At 48.6% G+C, this 17,547-nt stretch overlaps 1 protein-coding gene across 4 annotated transcripts in view; it reads right to left on the bottom strand.

The window, feature by feature from the left end:
- FBRSL1 (fibrosin like 1) overlaps positions 1-16,714 on the bottom strand; it is a 1,147,774-nt gene extending 1,131,060 nt beyond the window's left edge. For all 4 annotated transcript variants that reach the window (XM_078667898.1, XM_078667900.1, XM_078667899.1 and 1 more), the window contains exon 1: positions 15,707-16,714. In XM_078667898.1, coding sequence (XP_078524024.1) covers positions 15,707-15,994 — 288 coding nt within the window. In that variant the 5' untranslated portion in view covers positions 15,995-16,714. The remainder of the gene's footprint in view (positions 1-15,706) is intronic.
- Between the last annotated feature and the right edge of the window lie 833 nt (positions 16,715-17,547).

Raw genomic sequence — 17,547 nt, 5'->3', positions numbered from 1 at the left:
GGCAGTAACTACGAGCTAGTTATTGAATTCTTGAAGAATGCAAAGACGCACAAGCCAAGTTCTGCGTAGGACGAATATCAACCATCACCTATAGCTTGGTGTCACCTGTGTCAGATATACATTACAACCATGAACACATGAAACACGAACAGCATGACCCAACCAGAGGTTGAACAGTATCGGGGTCACTGCGGTATACTGTGGGTTCATGTGGGCCCGATGAGGGGGACTGACCCAGCATGGCCAACTCCAGACCACTGGCAACAAAAGAATGGGCCGACACCTGGTGACACTTCCCAAGACATCACGCAGACGGGCCACCGCGGCGGACACCTTTGAGAAGGTTGAGCCGCATCTACATGTATGACCTATCAATCCACGGGTATGACCCATCAGATTCATGCCAAGAAACTCAATGGGTGAAGCGCAACCACGTCCTTCTCAAACCCCATTGGCTCAAACAAGATGGACGCAAACTGCAAGCAGATGCAAAACAAACTTTTTTTTAAAAACTTTTTATGATGGCAAACTGAAGTAGCCCTAAATGGGAAAGGACACAACATTCTTGGTTGAATGGGCAGAAGGCACGCCCTCTCTTTTGGCTGAATCATCTACCCGGGAATGGGCACAGTACGAAATTCCGAAGTCTGGCTGTCAACACCAGGGCGGGCGGCCATCTTGTGCAATGTCACTGCATTCAAAAGAAGGGACCACCAGTGTTCGTGGCGGAATGACTCGGGTCCCACGCAATTGGCTACTCACCCCCGTTCTGAGCACTCGTAGGCTTGGATACCCGCAGAGACATCCAGTTGAGGTCAACAAGCTCTTCAACGGAGGGAAAAAAGGGGTATTGCACCATTTTCAGGGTGGGGGTTTTTTAGGTTTTTTTGCTTTCGAAATGGACTTGGTATGAAGTGAGAGTTGTTTAAAATTCAATTCATCTTATGCTAGGTGTTTGACATTTTCTTTCTAGCTTTCCAGGTTTTCTCCAAAAGACTAATTGGGGAGGAGTGAGAGAGGCAGACAGACAGGTAGGCAGACAGATTGAGCTGCATAGGCAGACAGACAGGCAGGTAGACAGACTGAGCTGCATAGGCAGACAAACAGACAGGCAGGTAGACAGACTGAGCTGCAAAGGCAGGCAGACAGGCGAACAGACAGGTAAACAGATTTGCAGCTATTCAGACAGTGAGAGACAGAGAGTGACATATGATTCGGTTGGTTCTTAAATAAATAAACTTAAATAAACTTTGAGAAACAGACCAATGGAGATTAAAAGTGACAAAAAAGAAAGCAAAAACTGACATCTAGAAAGCAAGACAAGGCGCTTTTGAGAAGTCGGAGCGGCAGACAGTATTTGCTGTAGCTCTCTCCATAAACAAAAGTGCTTCTTGGCGCTAGGAGCAGCTTTTCATAAAAGTGTAAAAAACAGGAGGTCGATGAAGGTAAAAGAGGAGATACAAAGCTGAAAAAGTGAAGTGTACCTGGGGATAATATGGACTTGTGAAGTGTTAACCTGGCAAAGTGAGATGTTTTTGACATAAAATAATAAATGAAGACAATTATGTTGCAAAGGACGAAAAAATGGCAGGTAGTGGACAGGGGAAGCTGGTGGGTTAGAGGAATGGAATGCTGCACTTCTATGGAGGTACAAAAGGGGGTGGCGATGGACGGAGCATCTGAACCAATCAAACACTCACACCCAGTCAACAGATCTGGGTTTGATCCATCACCGTTCTTTAGCCCACTCTGCCACCCCAGTTCAGACATGGCCATATGCAAATCAGTCTGACCCTGTGCCTCATGGGAACAGTCCAGCCCGAACTGCCAAGCCATGCCTTCCCTGGACCGGAAACAAGCTTCCTAGGACTGGTTTCTGGCATTCCAGCCGTCTTCAGCCCGGCTTGCTTGAATCCAGTGGCAAAGTGAGCAAGAGACTCACATCTGAGCATACCCTGCCAACTTATGGCGGCCAAAAGCGGTACAAAAGGGGGTGGTGATGGACGGAGCATCTGAACCAATTAAACACTCAAACACCCAGTCAACAGATCTGGGTTTGATCCATCCCCGTTCTTTAGCCCACTCTGCCACCCCAGTTCAGACATGGCTATATGCAAATCAGTCTGACCCTGTGCCTCATGGGAGCACTTCTATGGAGGAAAGCATGAGCATTCTAAGAGCGGATGGTGTAGCGCATTGAAGAGGAGGTCAGCAGCGACAGCCAGCAGTAGGTTGAACTAGACCAGACTGGAGTGATGGAGAAGCAGTGGCCTCGAGGGGCCCATAGAAGGCCCTTGGGGGCACCTAGCCTGGTGTAGTCCGGATGGTCACAAGTTTGCTTCATTTATCGTCTCTGACGGGTACCAAGGATGCGAGGTTAGAACCAGAGGGCTTGGGCGTGTAGTATCAACGCACAGAAGGGCTGCGGGACAGTGTGGACCAGTAGCCAAGGCTAGACTAGAGTCATCTGCATCAAGGAACCATGCGGGCTCCATGCCATGTAGACGGCATGTGTGGGCCTTGGGCAAAAGGCTCGTTGACAGCCAGGAACCTCTCCAGATGTTCCCCAGGGTCACCTAAGCAGGAGAATAAAAGGATGGATACAAAAAGATGTGGAGAGCTCCCTTCATGTCAGAAATGTAAAATGAATCTACAGCCACCCACCCAATGCCCCAGGATTCCCAAATCTGCTAGGTGAGTCCACTAGGGGGCGATGCAAGCTGTGATGGGGATGCCTGCTGTGGTCGGTCTCCTACCAACAGTCAACTGTAGTAGTGTCAGAGACAGTGTGATGATGAGACAGAAGAAGTTGGGTGAGGAAGAGAAGAGTCAGAAACACATGCAGTAAAGTCTTCTAAAAAAGCAGCTGGAGAAGCAGTTCATGCTTCAAAGGTCGATGCAAGAAGCCACTTTAGCGCCTCGTTTGATTCTGAAGATCAGAGGAAGGAGCCACTTCCAAGGACTGGGGGAGAGATGCGCCAGGGTCGCCCCTCTCTCCCACAGGGAGACAAAAACAACCCTGGAAGGTCTGCCCTGCCAAAGTTCAGACCTGGAGAAGGACCCCGAGCTGGGAGAGAAGAAATACACCTCACACAGGCACATGGCTTCAATAAAGCATCCATCTGAACATGAACTCAGCCTGATTAGAGTGGCAAATCCATAAATCCGAAATCAGTCATGAGTAAAATGAAAGGAAACATCTCCCCCATACAACTAACCCCAGACCTTACCCCAAATCAACCCTAATCTTGTTTATAACCCTTACTTTCACCAAACTCCCAATTTAAATCCTAAACACTTTTAACTAATGTAATATTGCAATAAAAAAAAAATCTTATCTTCAATTTTATTTTTTCTGCCTAGTTTTGATGTCACTTTTCTTTATTTTGGCTTCCTCGCTATAAATTATAGTATTGTTTATTTTCGCATTCCCTTAATAAAAGGCGCAATCACTTACGCATGCACGCTTCTACGCAAGGACAACTTGACCACGTGCGCCTTGGACACACCGAAGTGACAAGTTTTGGTAAATATAGTTGGAGCGGTGGTTGGAGAAATGCTGGTTCCACTGCCAGTCCACTTGCATGTAAACAAGTAAACTTTCTACAGACAGCACAAGGAAGCGCACACAATCTTTTGGGTTTCACAAGAGTTCCACTGTGGTTCAAATGGACATTACCTCGACCCCCGGTGCACCACAACAGTTCTCGTTAGTTGTTGCCCTTCTAACAGGAGTAAAGTTACTGTTCGACGTTCTGCTGTTGTTATTCTGGTTTTGGAACTATGGCCCTTTAGCCTAGGCAAACGCAGACAACAATTTAATGTATTTGCTTCTGTAGGCCGCGTAGAATGCATAATTTAAAATTCATAAGCGAGGAGGGTAATACATACACAAATAAAAGGTTGAAGGTACAGGCTCAAATCCCACAAAAAATTCTATTTTTCTCACTATTGAAATATCAGTTTCAGTGAGTTGTTCTCAGTTAACAAGAAGTAAAAATTAAGAACCACCTCAAATCCGGACGGTGGATTTACTTTACGCAACTCCACAGGCATCAGACAAGCATTGGCTAAGCCAATAGGTCTCGCCTAAGCAAGATCTAGTAGCTTTGTCAGTTTTTTTTGTTATGTTTTAGAAAGTTAAAAAAAGAACATATATATGACGAGATCAATGCTGGCGGCATCCTAATGCTTTATTTTTTTTTTTTACTTTCCAGGTTGGTTGCTTGTAGTACTTACGAAAATGTACTAAAAATTGTTGCAGTGTTTAAAGTGTGTACCTCAGTAAGATAAATATTGCTGCAACACAATTTAAGGTGATCACGTTTTGCAATTTAATTTTTGAACAAGCTCACAATCAGTTTCATGTATAAAATACCCTGGCCTGCAGTCCTGACCAACAATAAAAACAGCTGGCCCAGCGGGAGAAGCTGCCGTGAGCACGCACTGTACGCAACCCTGCACCTTCCTTACGGTGATTCTCACAATAAGAGATCTATGCATCTGGCAGTGATTAGAGTCCGGTGATTTAATGTGAACATTGTGTATTACAATTTAAAATATTTCAAAACGGTTTTAAACATTAATTGCACTTGGATCAACAATTAAACTGTACATAACCGTTTAGTATTTAACATCCAATATAATCTGCTTTCCATTAAAGGGAATTGTTCAGCCAGAATGGGAGATACAAAATGGTGAAATTCTGCACATACCAAACCTGAAAAGTGGTGCAAAGTTTTGAAAACTGGTGCGAAAACCTGATGCCTAATGTGAAGGCCCAAGGCCTCATACCTTGTGCAAATGTAGGATGCCTGGTGTGGAGTCCTGATACCTGATGTTAAGTCCTGGTACCTGGGGTGGAGGCCCGATAACGGTGTGGAGGCCCGATAACGGTGTGGAGGCCGGATACCTAGTGCGGAGGCCCGATACCCAGTGTGGATGCCCGATACCAGGTGTAGAGGCCCGATACCTGGTGTAGAGGCCTGATTCCCGGTGTGGAGGCCCGATACCCGGTGTGGAGGCCCGATACCCGGTGTGGAGGCCCGATACCCGGTGTGGAGGCCCGATACCCGGTGTGGAGGCCCGATGCCCGGTGTGGAGGCCCGATGCCCGGTGTGGAGGACTTGATGCCCGGTGTGGAAGCCCGATACCCGGTGTGGAGGCCCGATCACCGGTGTGGAGGCCAGATACCCGGTGTGGAGGCCAGATACCCGGTGTGGAGGCCCGATACCCGGTGTGGAGGCCCGATACCCAGTGTAGAGACCAGATACCCGGTGTGGAGGCCCGATACCCGGAGTGGAGGCCCGATACCCGGTGTGGAGGCCCGATACCCGGTGTGGAGGCCCGATACCCGGTGTGGAGGCCTGATACCCGGTGTGGAAGCCCAATACCTAGCGTGGAGGCCCGATACCTGGTGTGGAGGCATAATAATTGATGTGACTGCTCGATATGTGTTGGATGAGGCCTGATTTCAGGTGGGAGAGGCCTGAGAGCTGTGTAAAGGCCTCAGACCTAGGGGAAGCAAATCAAATGTAATTTATCTGCTGCTGGGGGAACTCAGGCCAACATAAACCACTCTTGCCTTGGGGTGAAGGGCATCAAAAGGAAGGGCTTGTTTCGAAGAAAATTGTCTGGTGAAAGAAATTGGTCAAAGATGGAAAATCTGGGTCCCTGACGGTGAGCACGGTCACCTTCAGGCAAGCACCTGCGCCTAGACAGCCAGCTCAAGGCAGATGGCACCCGTGCATGTGACGTGGTACGGAATCAGTACAGTCTCAGGGACAAGCTAATACTGCACCAGGGAGGCCGGATCCATCCTAAAAAGGATATACGCAATCAGCATTTCCATACAAAAGATACCTCAGAAATGTTTCGGGGCTACGCACGATTGCTAAGCACCCTATAATGGGTACATCTGCTTCGATGCCTCGTCTGGGGTAGTAAGCGCTATATAAATGCAATTACAATACAATACAATACAATACCTACCAACCAGAGAGTCCTACAGAGCCTGCAAGGCGAGGTTACCCCACCAGGCATAGGACACTGTGTGACCCTGGCCATCAGAACTTAGGGTTCTGTCGCACGAGGAGCAAAGCGTAGATGGTAAGCACGGCCAGGTACGCGCAACCACGTGACGAGTGCGCGTTTTGACGAGCAGTCTCCAGCTCCACCTCATTTATCGTAGCTGGTTGCAGCAAACCTTGCTTCTGCTAGGGCACATTTATCACTAGCCTTGGGCGAGTGAATATTTGTAAGACTGTATCAAAGGGGTTCAGTCCTGCTGAGATATTGAGGTGCCTCTGTAATTAGATACCCATCACAACAGCTTACCACAACCACCACTGAACAAGTGGGTCAAAAACTCTAATTATTTTTCCTTGCACATGTCTTGAAAAACGAGGTTGCTTCTGACAGGCTGACGGATGCCGCACGTGAGGGAAACTGCCCACTGGCCTGTGAAGCCCCGGCCACCTCTGCAGCGCGGGCAGAACATTATTTATTTATCAACTCGGCTTTTTGGAAATCCACATCCACAGAAGCTGCAATCAGAGGGGGTGGGGGTTGGGCGTGAAATCTGTCAATCATAGCGGTGACCCACAACGCAGCACTTCAGGGGAGGCGGATACGGGGGTCGGGAGCTTTCATGTTCAGCTAAAGGGGAAACAATATTTGATGTTTTTTAACATATCCGCGTCAGAAGAGAACAGCGCGTGGAGAACAAAAGGCCTCCGCGGTGGTCTGTGAGAAACAAGGGCTAGATATGGAAAAAGGAGCGGGTGGTGCCCAAGGCAGGGCTTTAAGTGGGCCGGGTCTGTCCTTGTCTGAGCACCGGCAGTTATTTTCAGGGGGCCTCGAAACGGATCTCGATCGGGCTCTATTTTCGGGGCTCTCAAAGGTAGTCCGTTTTCTTTTCTTTTTTTCTTGGACTGCAGTGAGAGCACGCACACGATGTGCGCATGCTCATTTTGCTCACTACTGAGTAGCGGAGGTCAAGGCATGGTGAGCTGCGTTTTAGGAGGCAGTGAAATCCTTTAAAGAGAGCCATTTTCTCTCAGGATTTCCCTTCTCTTTTTGCACTTAGTAACAGCCATTGACAAAGCCAATAGTCCTGAATTGTAGGTATGATGTTACTTGTATCATATAACTGGATGCAGTGACAGAAACAGCAAAATACAAGTCGGGCTGCACACTATGCTAATTACAGATTTTTGGCTTACGTGGTTTTAAGCCACAACCTTAATTACATAGGCCACGCCCCTTCGAGAGACCCCCTCTCCGCCCCACCCCCCCCCAGTTTTCTTAATACCACTGAACTGTATAAATAAGATTTTTCCTAATAAAATCTTTTGAAATAAATAAAAAAAAAAGCCCTGGCCAAAGGCATAGTAGTGGTTATGTTGGGAATAAAGTAGGTTCTGTGGATCAAGAGCAGGAGGGGAAAAATAGAATTTTATGTAGGACCGGCAGACCTTACCCAGCCTCAGGTTGTGCAGGGCGATCAGTTCTAGGCCTCTTACTCAAGTCAAGTCGCTTCAGTTAGTGGGGCATTGTGGGCTTTCGAGAAATGTGTGTACAGCATCGTGTGACGCGGTTATGGGTGTCCAGCCAATACCAGTAAGTCTCTGGTTAAATGCCTCTAGTTATGGCATCACACATTGTCAGCAGATTGACACAACAGTAGGTTGACACAACACATACTAATTCCTCCACTTCCGGAAGATATAAGGCCACTCAAAAGAAGTAACCAAATTCAAACGAGTACACCCAATCAGGGAGCCGCACACTCTGACTAGTTTCATGCCCGACTCACGAGTTTGGCAAAACTACTTGTACACACCTTTTATTTGGGGTAATCTTGATAATGTACAACACACTTTTTTAGGAGAGCGTATCTGAACCAAATGTAATGAACCGCCCTCATGTATAATTTCCACAAAGTAGATAAAATTACTAAGAGGTCTTCATGAAAGCTCAGGATAACCTCACAGTGATGGGCTGAAACATGTCGACACTCCATCACTGCTGAGACGTATGTTCAATTTTTTGTTAACATAATGTTCGATATCTCTCTGTGAAATAAAAGTTGTGAATTATAAGATGGCTACTACATAATCTTGCTCACCACCATCACTTGGTTTTTGTCTTTTCCCTACATTGAGGACCTTAGATAAATTGTGCCTATGCAAAGGGACCGTAACCAGAAAAGCATAAACAAACTCCATTCTCAGTACCACTAAATAAACTGAAGTTAACCAGAGAAGACATTAGATGTGGTAAAAATGTGATTCATAGTAAAAAAGTCAATATATTTCAGTAATACAGTCTGACCTAAAATGATGGCGGTCCCGTGTGCAGATAAATATGCCGCATTATGAGAAGCGACTTAGAAGACTAAAGGTGATTTAAGCATAAAGTGCAGACCCCAAACAATGCCAAGTTTTGTAGATGATTCACACAAGACTGGAGATGGTGACAATTAAATGTAAAAGCAAGAGCTTATCCCAGGCCTCTTTTCTGAACATTTATTGCTGCGTTCAATAAATATCAGAGCTGCCTCCCCCCCCCCCCCCCCCCGCCCCCCTCCACCCCCCGCAATTCCCCCCCACACACAGATCACGGTGGGGTTGACCATGTTTCATCTAGAGGAGATGAAACTGTACCACAGAGTAAAAGATACAGGAGGCACCATGAGTAGAAATTGATGCTTCTCATTGGCTCATGTGTTTAATTAATAGTTTTAGGGTGCCCCTTCCGAGTCCATTAGTTTCTTTGTGAGGGTGCCCCCCCTGATTCACTCATACTGTCCAAGCCTGCTTATTTTGATGTACTTTTCTAATTGACACAGAGCATAACATTGTTTAACTGACATCAAAGGTCAACCAGGCACAGTTTGACAATTCAGCATCATATGGTAGCTGCACCATCTCATTCCTCCAGCCTTGGGCTTCCACTTCATAAGCAAATGCATTATGGGAGTTGTGGTTTGTGCAGCTCATAGGGACAAATTGGAGCAAAATACGCAATTAAGCAGACGTTGGCAAAGGGCAGGTCCATTCAGGTGGCATCAAACAAATTTCTGAGTGGACTCTAGCAACACCTTGCCAGCCTAGCATCCTTTGGTGAGCTTCAACTAAACCTCTCTGACAAAGCTCCTATTGGGCAGGCGCATTTATTGAAAGGAACAGGTTATAAAATGCCCAATCACAGCAGAATTTCACTGAGCAGATCCAAACGCTGTTCCCGATCCGCGACACGTGCGGCGTGCCAGTAACGGCAAGGCCACCGAAGCGCATACAAGAGTCACTCTAAACACCCCGAGCAAACCTACTGGAAAGAAGTTCTCTCTTTGAGGTTGAAGGCCCCGATCCACACCATCTTTGCAAATCCCACAATAATACATTTCAGCAATCAATGTTCACCTCTTTTCATCATTTTCTTGAAGGGCCCTTTAGAATCAACACATTTAATCCATGTCACACTTCAGGAAAAACTAGCACCGTTTATATAATGCAAACAAGCCGGGAGGACTTTTATATAGTGCTCACCACCAATGTAAAGACATTTAGGCGCTCCACCACCCAAACCATCGGATGTATGACGTTACAACGCATACTTTTACCACGCATACCATTACAACGCGGTTTTTACCACGCATACCATTACAACGCATAGCGCTTTGGGGTGCTGGATAGTGAATAGTTTAATTTACTATTCCAACTCCAGTCCCCGTGGACACTAGGGAAGGTTATTGGATAGTAAATTAACCTATTCCCTATCCTAGAGCGCCCCCCAGCGCAATGCGTTGTAATGGTATGCGTGGTAAAAACCGCGTTGTAATGGTAGTGCGTGGTAAAAAATGCGTGGTAAAGGTTGTATACCAAACCATCACATGCTGGGTGGGCAGGGACATGATTTTTCTGATCAAACCCTCATGATTCAATGAGCACAGACCAGGATGGACAGGGTACCAAAAGTGCAAGGAGCTGATCACTGAAGAAGCCACAGAACGGATCAATTTTCATTATTAATCAAGATTTGCAATAAATTGGCGATGAAAAACAAGAGCACAATTCTTGCACTCTCCCCAAAACAAGGCGATGTTGGTGTGAAATTGAACAAAGGATCAGAGAACACATGTGCAATCGACATTGTAATGGATTACTTTGTTTAAAAAAACATGTTACCACGAGTTTAATAAACAGTGTTGAATAGCATTTGGACCTTGGATAAGTTAAAACACGTTTTATATATATTTTGTACAAAACATGTAGCGGGATTGTACCCACTCCATCCCCTACACCGCCCCCTCCCTTCCCCCACCGCCATCACCCTGTAGTGAGCCTTCACCAACTCCGAGGTGCAACAAATGGAGCACAAATCACCCCAAACTCAGGCAGAGCGTCGTCATATTTCGCACACTGCGTCCTCCAAGGGCATTGCGTGGAAAGCCCGTGCAGTGGGTCGAGGGCCGTGGCGGGGCGCAGCCCACGGCGGGTCCAACCAGTGGCAGCCACTCTTTAATGCCAGTTCATGGCCGGGGGAGGGGTGGAGCGCGCCCTCGCGCTGCACGCCGCGGGCACCGTGCCATGCCTGCTCAGGGAGAGACGGGCTGTGTTTACTCAGCCAATATTGCCTGTTCTCTGCTCTCGGACAGGCAGTACCTCTGCTCGGAGAGGAGGACACGCCGTCACTGCCCTGCCTGCAGCTTCCAGGCAGGAGCAGAACTTCCGAAAACAAACAACATGGCTACAACTTCTCGAACAGAGAGGACTGGAAGCAAACCGTGCCCCCCTGGCACCCTTGTGGCAGCTTCAATCCGGGACATGCCGAGATTAAAAGAGGCACTTCTTGGAGTCTGAGGAAGGGGCTCCCTCCTGGACACCTCAAACACAAAAGTATCTCGAAACCTCAAACTCACAGGTACCTTAAAAACTCAAACTCACAGGTACCTTAAAACCTCAAACTCACAGGTACCTCGACGCCTCAAACTCACAAGTACCTCGACGCCTCAAACTCACAAGTACCTCGAAACCTCAAACTCACAAGTACCTTGACGCCTCAATCTCACATGTACCTCGAAACCTCAAACTCACAAGTACCTCGACGCCTCAAACTCACATGTATCTCGACGCCTCAATCTTACATGTACCTTAAAACCTCAAACTCACAAGTACCGTAAAACCTCAAACTCACAAGTACCTTAAAACCTCAAACTCACATGTACCTTAAAACCTCAAACTCATAAGTACCTTAAAACCTCAAACCCACAAGTACCTTAAAACCTCAAACTCAAAAGTACCTCAAAACCTCAAACTCACATGTACCTCGAAACCTCAAACTCACATGTACCTAAAACCTCAAACTCACAAGTACCTTAAAACCTCAAACTCACAAGTACCTCGACGCCTCAAACTCATATGTACCTTAAAACCTCAAACTCACAAGTACCTCGACGCCTCAAACTCATATGTACCTTAAAACCTCAAACTCACAAGTCGCCTGCAAAGTTTGCCTCCGAGTAACAAGCGGACAGTTTGTCGCCCCAACACCAAGGCCATGAAGGTAACTTCTCGTTACAACACATGAAATACAAGTGTGTACTGTACACAAGTGAACGTTGCACATACACGCGTGATTTGTAAATAAACAGTTCAAAGGTAACAAACATACTACAAACGCATTAGAAACAAGCAGAGCTGATGGAAGGTGAGGGCAGCCTGTTGGCATTGTACATACCACCCACCATCCGACTGTCGTTATCTGTGGGCACTCTTCACGCCCCCTGGCATCACGTTTTCAGGAGCTCAGTAAAAACAGGAGTAATAAAAAGGTGCAAGTCAAGTCACAAACCCCTCAACGGGGACGGTATGTTTATGCACCGGAGCCAACCCCAGGGCATCTCAGAGGCAGGGAGGGCGGGCCTTGCCAGGCCCATGTGAGGGGCACACATGCCAGGCTGTACACAACAAAGGATGGGGCCCACCCGAGTCTTTGGCGCATCGATAGATGAAAGCGTTGTTAAAGGGTAACAGTTTATTGCGATAAATCAAATCCTAGGAAGGGGGGGGGGGGGGGGATACCGGCAGACGTGTCGGGGGGGGGGGGGGAGGGGGCTTCTTTAGGCAAAGAGGGCAGGTTGCTGCATATTGGGAAGATGAGGGTCTGAAAGGGGGGGGGGACATGAAAGAAGTTGGTGGGGGTGCAGTCTGCGATGGGGGCGGGGGGGGTTCTGCAGTTTTGGATCCTATAGACAGAGGAGTGAGGCGGCCTTTAAAATCTGGGGGCGGGTGAGAGAGGGGTTATTACACCTTGTTGGGTGGGTAATTGTTGGTGTTAAAGTAACGACCCTGCCAGCTGGAAGGGGGGGGGGGGGGGGCACTAGTCTGGGTGAGTGGGGGTTCTGCTGTCAGAGTGGGTCTGTGACTAGTAGGCGTGGTCTGCTCGTGGGGAGGACTAGGCCAGGTACTTGCAGTGGGAGGGGTTTTTAAACTCTGGTGGCAGTTTACTGAAAGAGGACTGAACCCATAGCCTTTGGGGTTCCTTCATACTGGGGCGTGGGCGTGGCCCGACAACATGTGTGAGGGGAATCTTCAGAATGTAGGCAGGGGTGCGGTCCTGCAAAACAAGAGTGGGATCCTGTGACTGCATCTGTTCCTGCAGGAAAGATAAATCAAATCCTAGGAAGGGGTGATTCTGCACGCACTAGTAGATTCCTGTAGACAGTGGTGGATTCCTACAGGCCTGGGTAAGGTCCTGCAGAAATGTGTGGGTTCCTGCAGACTGGATACGGTCCTGCAGGGAGCAGTGAGTTTCTGTAGAAAAGAGTGGGTTCCTGCAGACAAGATAAGTTCCTGCAGGCAGCGGTGAGTTTCTGTAGAACATCGTGGGTTCCTGAGACTCCAATTGTTCCTGCAGGAAAAAGTGAGTTCCTGCGGGCAGTAGTAGATTCCTGCAGACCGAGATAAGGTTCTGCAGAAAGGAGTGGGTTCCTGCAGCCTGCATACATTCCTGCAGGAGGGGTGAGTTCCTGAAACTGCATTTGTTCCTGCAGGAAGGAGTGAGTTTCTGGAGGCAGTAGTGGATTCCTGTAGACAGTGGTGGATTCCTACAGGCCTGGGTAAGGTCCTGCAGAAATGTGTGGGTTCCTGCTGACTGGATAAGGTCCTGCAGGCAGCAGTTAGTTTCTGTAGAAAAGAGTGGGTTACTGCAGACAAGATACACTCCTGCAGGCAAGAGTGAGTTTCTGTGGCACATAGTGGGTTCCTGTGACTGCAATTGTTACTGCAGGAAAGTGTGAGTTCCTGCGGGCAGTAGTAGATTCCTGCAGGCCGGGATAAAGTCCTGTAGAAAGGAGTGGGTTCCTGCAGCATGCATACATTCCTACAGGAAGGAGTGAGCTTCTTTAGGCAGAAGTGGATTCAAGTAGACCGTGGTGGATGTCCGCAGGCATAGGTAAGGTCCTGCAGAAAAGCGTGGGTTCCTGCAGACTGGATAAGGTCCTGCAGGCAGGGGGGAGTTTATGTAGAAAAGAGTGGGTTCCTGCAGACTGCAGTTGCTTCTGTAGGAAGCTGTGAGTTTCTGTATAGAGGAGTGGGATCTGCTTAATATATAGGATTGGTCCCTGCAGACAGATGCCTGTTGTTTCTGCAGGCAGTGGTGAAATCCTGCAAGTCTGGGAGAGGTCCTGCAGAAAGAAGTAGGTTACTGTATTTGTTCCTGCAGGAAGGAGTGATTTCCTCTAGACAGTGGTGGACTCCTGTAGAGAGTGGTGGATTCCTGGAGGCATGAGTGGGGTTTCTGCATAAATGAGTGGGTTCCTGTAGCCTGCATTTGTTCCTGCAGGAAGGAGTGATTTCCTGTAGTCAATGGTGGATTCCTGTAGACAGTGGTGGATTCCTGCAGGCCTAGGTCAGGATCTGCATAAATGAGAGGGTTCCTGTAGCATGCATACATTATTCCAGCAGGTAGGGATGAGTTCATGAGACTGCATATATTCCTACAGGTAGAAGTGAGCTTCTGTTGGCAGTAGTGGATTATTGTAGGCATTGGTGGATTCCTGCCGGCATGGGTGAGGTCCTGCAGAAAGGAGTGGGTTCCTGCATTATTCCAGCAGGTAGGGTGATTTTCTGCAGAAAAGAGAGGGCTCCTGCAGACTGCATTTATTCCTGCATGAAGGGTGGGTTTCTTCAGGAAGAAGGGATTTTATACAGAAGGGTGAGTTCCCAAAGGTAGTTGTCAGTTTCCGAAGGAAGAGACGAGTTCCTGCAGGAAGGAGGTGAGTTTCTGCAGGAAGGAGGTGAGTTTATGCAGGAAGGGGGTGAGTTTATGCAGGAAGGGGGTGAGTTTATGCAGGAAGGGGGTGAGTTTCTGCAAGAAGGAGTGGGTTTCTAAAAGAAGGAGTGGGTTTCTAAAAGAAGGGGTGGGTTTCTAAAAGAAGGAGTGGGTTTCTAAAAGAAGGGGTGGGTTTCTAAAAGAAGGGGTGGGTTTCTAAAAGAAGGGGTGGGTTTCTGCAGGAAGGGGTGGGTTTCTGCAGGAAGGGGTGGGTTTCTGCAGGAAGGGGTGGGTTTCTGCAGAGAGGGGTGAGTTTCTGCAGAGAGGGGTGAGTTTCTGCAGAGAGGGGTGAGTTTCTGCAGAGAGGGGTGAGTTTCTGCAGAGAGGGGTGAGTTTCTGCAGAGAGGGTGAGTTTCTGCAGAGAGGGGTGAGTTTCTGCAGAGAGGGGTGAGTTTCTGCAGGGAGGGGTGAGTTTCTGCAGGAAGGTTTGAGTTTCTGTAGGAAGGTTTGAGTTCCTGCAAGAAGGAGTGTGTTTTTGACACAAGGGATGAGTTTATGCAGGAAGGTTTGAGTTCCTGCAAGAAGGAGTGCGTTTTTGCCACAAGGGATGAGTTTATGCAGGAAGGTTTGAGTTTATGCAGGAAGGTTTGAGTTTATGCAGGAAGGTAAGGGTTTATGCAGGAAGGTAAGGGTTTATGCAGGAAGGTAAGGGTTTATGCAGGAAGGTTAGGGTTTATGCAGGAAGGTTAGGGTTTATGCAGGAAGGGTGGGTTTATGCAGGAAGGGTGGGTTTATGCAGGAAGGGTGGGTTTATGCAGGAAGGTTTGAGTTTATGCAGGAAGGTTTGAGTTTATGCAGGAAGGTTAGGGTTTATGCAGGAAGGTTAGGGTTTATGCAGGAAGGTTAGGGTTTATGCAGGAAGGTTAGGGTTTATGCAGGAAGGTTAGGATTTATGCAGGAAGGATAGGGTTTATGCAGGAAGGTTAGGACTTATGCAGGAAGGGTGGGTTTATGCTGGAAGGGTGAGGAAGGGTGGGTGTATGCAGGTAGGATTGTGCTTATGCAAGCAGGGGTGGCTTTCTGCAGGAAGGGGTGAGTTTCTGCAGGAAGGAGTGAGCTTCTGCAGGAAGGGGTGAGCTTCTGCAGGAAGGGGGTGGGTTTCTGCAGGAAGGGGTGGGTTTCTGCAGGAAGGGGTGGGTTTCTGCAGGAAGGGGTGGGTTTCTGCAGGAAGGGGTGGGTTCCTGAAGGAAGGGGTGAGCTTCTGCAGGAAGGGGTGAGTTTCTGCAGGAAGGGGTGGAGGGCTATGCCTGTGTACTGGTTTGATTGGCTCCTGCAGACAGGAGTTAGGTTCTACCTGCTTCACCTTTGAACACCTGCATTATTCTACCCCCGCCCCAAATGTAACAACAAGCCTGTGGGGGGGTCTCACCTCCAGAGCCTCCAGGCTGGCGAAGCTGGCGATGGCGAAGCCGTCAATCAGATCCTCCTCCTGGGAGCTGGACTCCCGCCTCCGGCGCCGGGGGGGCCGGGGCACCCGGGCAGGGGGGGCGGCCAGCGCTCGGGGGGGGCCTCCGTTCTCCTTGCCCCGCGGGCCCCCCAGGCTCCGCTCCCGGTCCGAGCCGGAGGACGGGCTGTGATTCCGGGCGGGGTCGCCCCGCTTCCTCCGTCGGTCCCGCTGGGACCTCGACCGCCGGCTCTGCTTCACCTTCCCCTCCATCCTCGGGGGGCGGCGAAGACCACCAAGGGAAATCCACCAGCAGCAATATCCAACCCTCCGCGTGCCGACAAAGAACAAAAAACACCAAGAAAAACACCGGAAAAACCCTCCGATTCACAGATCCACAGTTGGGAAAAATATTCCAGAAAATGACCTTGATGGGAAAAAAAATAAAAAATACCACTTTAAAAAATCCTTGAAAATGTCCAATAATCCAGAGCCAAACACTCCCAGGAAATCCACACAAAATCCTCGGCCGGGGGATCCAGGAAAGGTGCAGATGCAGAAACCATGTACCTTCTTTCTTTTTTTCCCTCCCCAGATGGGAAAAAGGCAATAAAAGGGATGACTTGGTTTGCAACTTTGTTGCAGAGGGGGGGCGGTCACATCGCCGGGGGTGTGGGCGAGGGGTCCTGGCGGGCGGGGGGCCGTGGCCCCCGGGGGTCCGCTCCGGGCCCCCTGCTCTGCTTTGTAAGTTTCCAAGGTGCACGGCTTGTCAGTTTCTCCCCCATAGAAGAGGCAGCGGCGGCGGCGGCTGCCAGGCTCCCTTCATCCCCCCTCCTGGGGGGGAGACGGCCCCCCGATGCGGGCCCCCCGCAGGCCCCGGCCGCCCTGCTCTCCACCTGCCCCCGCTGGGGCGAGATCCCGGGGGGTGGGGGCTCGGGAAGGGGCAGAAGGGCAGGAGGGGGCTGTGTCTCTGCTCCTCTGTCTGGGCTGTACAGTGCAGCAGGGCTCAGGGCAGATAACAAGTGACGTACTTCCGCCAGCCTGCAATTACCAGGGAGGAAGTCAGGCACTTTATTCAGAGTTTATCCATCAGATGCCTGTTCTGGGCGCTCTGGGGGCTCCCCTGTGCCCGGAGACCTGCCGCTGGCAGTGGGGGGCAGGCAGGGAAAGGGAGGGGGGTGGGGGCGCCCACAGATATTTCTGCATGCTGCTGCAAAATAAAATGAATCGGATTTCAAACAATGCTCGAACCGCTGGGTTGGAGAGCTCTTTCCAGCTGCAATCTTGCTAACTCATTATTGTCAAAGCTACGTGCAGAGTATCAGGCAACTCATCATTTCATCATGCGTGACACACTTTCCTCATGCATCTTATGTTTTTCACACGCATTTCGTGAATTTAGCAATCAACACGTGGCATGAATCTACATCTAGCTATTGAATTAGACACACCGCACCTGTAACATGGTGACACGTATGCTCCCACGCATATTGTCATTTTATCACTAAAATCTTTTTTATTTTATTTTGTACAATTTATTTATTTATTTATTTATTTATTTATTTATTTATTTATTTATTTATGTATTTATTTAGTTATGTATTTATTTATTTCTTTATTTATTTACTTTATGCGTTTTTATATAGCACAGACTATACCCCAAGGTGTCAGGGCGCTTCACAATAGGAACAGTAGTGAAACATGAGGAAAAATTACAAGTGAGCATGTTACAGAAGCAAACGTTACATTACATAAGCAAAAATAGTGACAATTGTGCCTGTATCGAGCAAACAAAATACAAGAGGTAGCAAACGATACCTTACAAG

This window comes from Lissotriton helveticus, chromosome 11 (genome assembly GCF_964261635.1).
Source record: "Lissotriton helveticus chromosome 11, aLisHel1.1, whole genome shotgun sequence".
NCBI lineage: Eukaryota > Metazoa > Chordata > Amphibia > Caudata > Salamandridae > Lissotriton > Lissotriton helveticus.
Note: the sequence above shows the minus strand (reverse complement) of the source record. Positions and strands in the feature narration are given on the sequence as shown.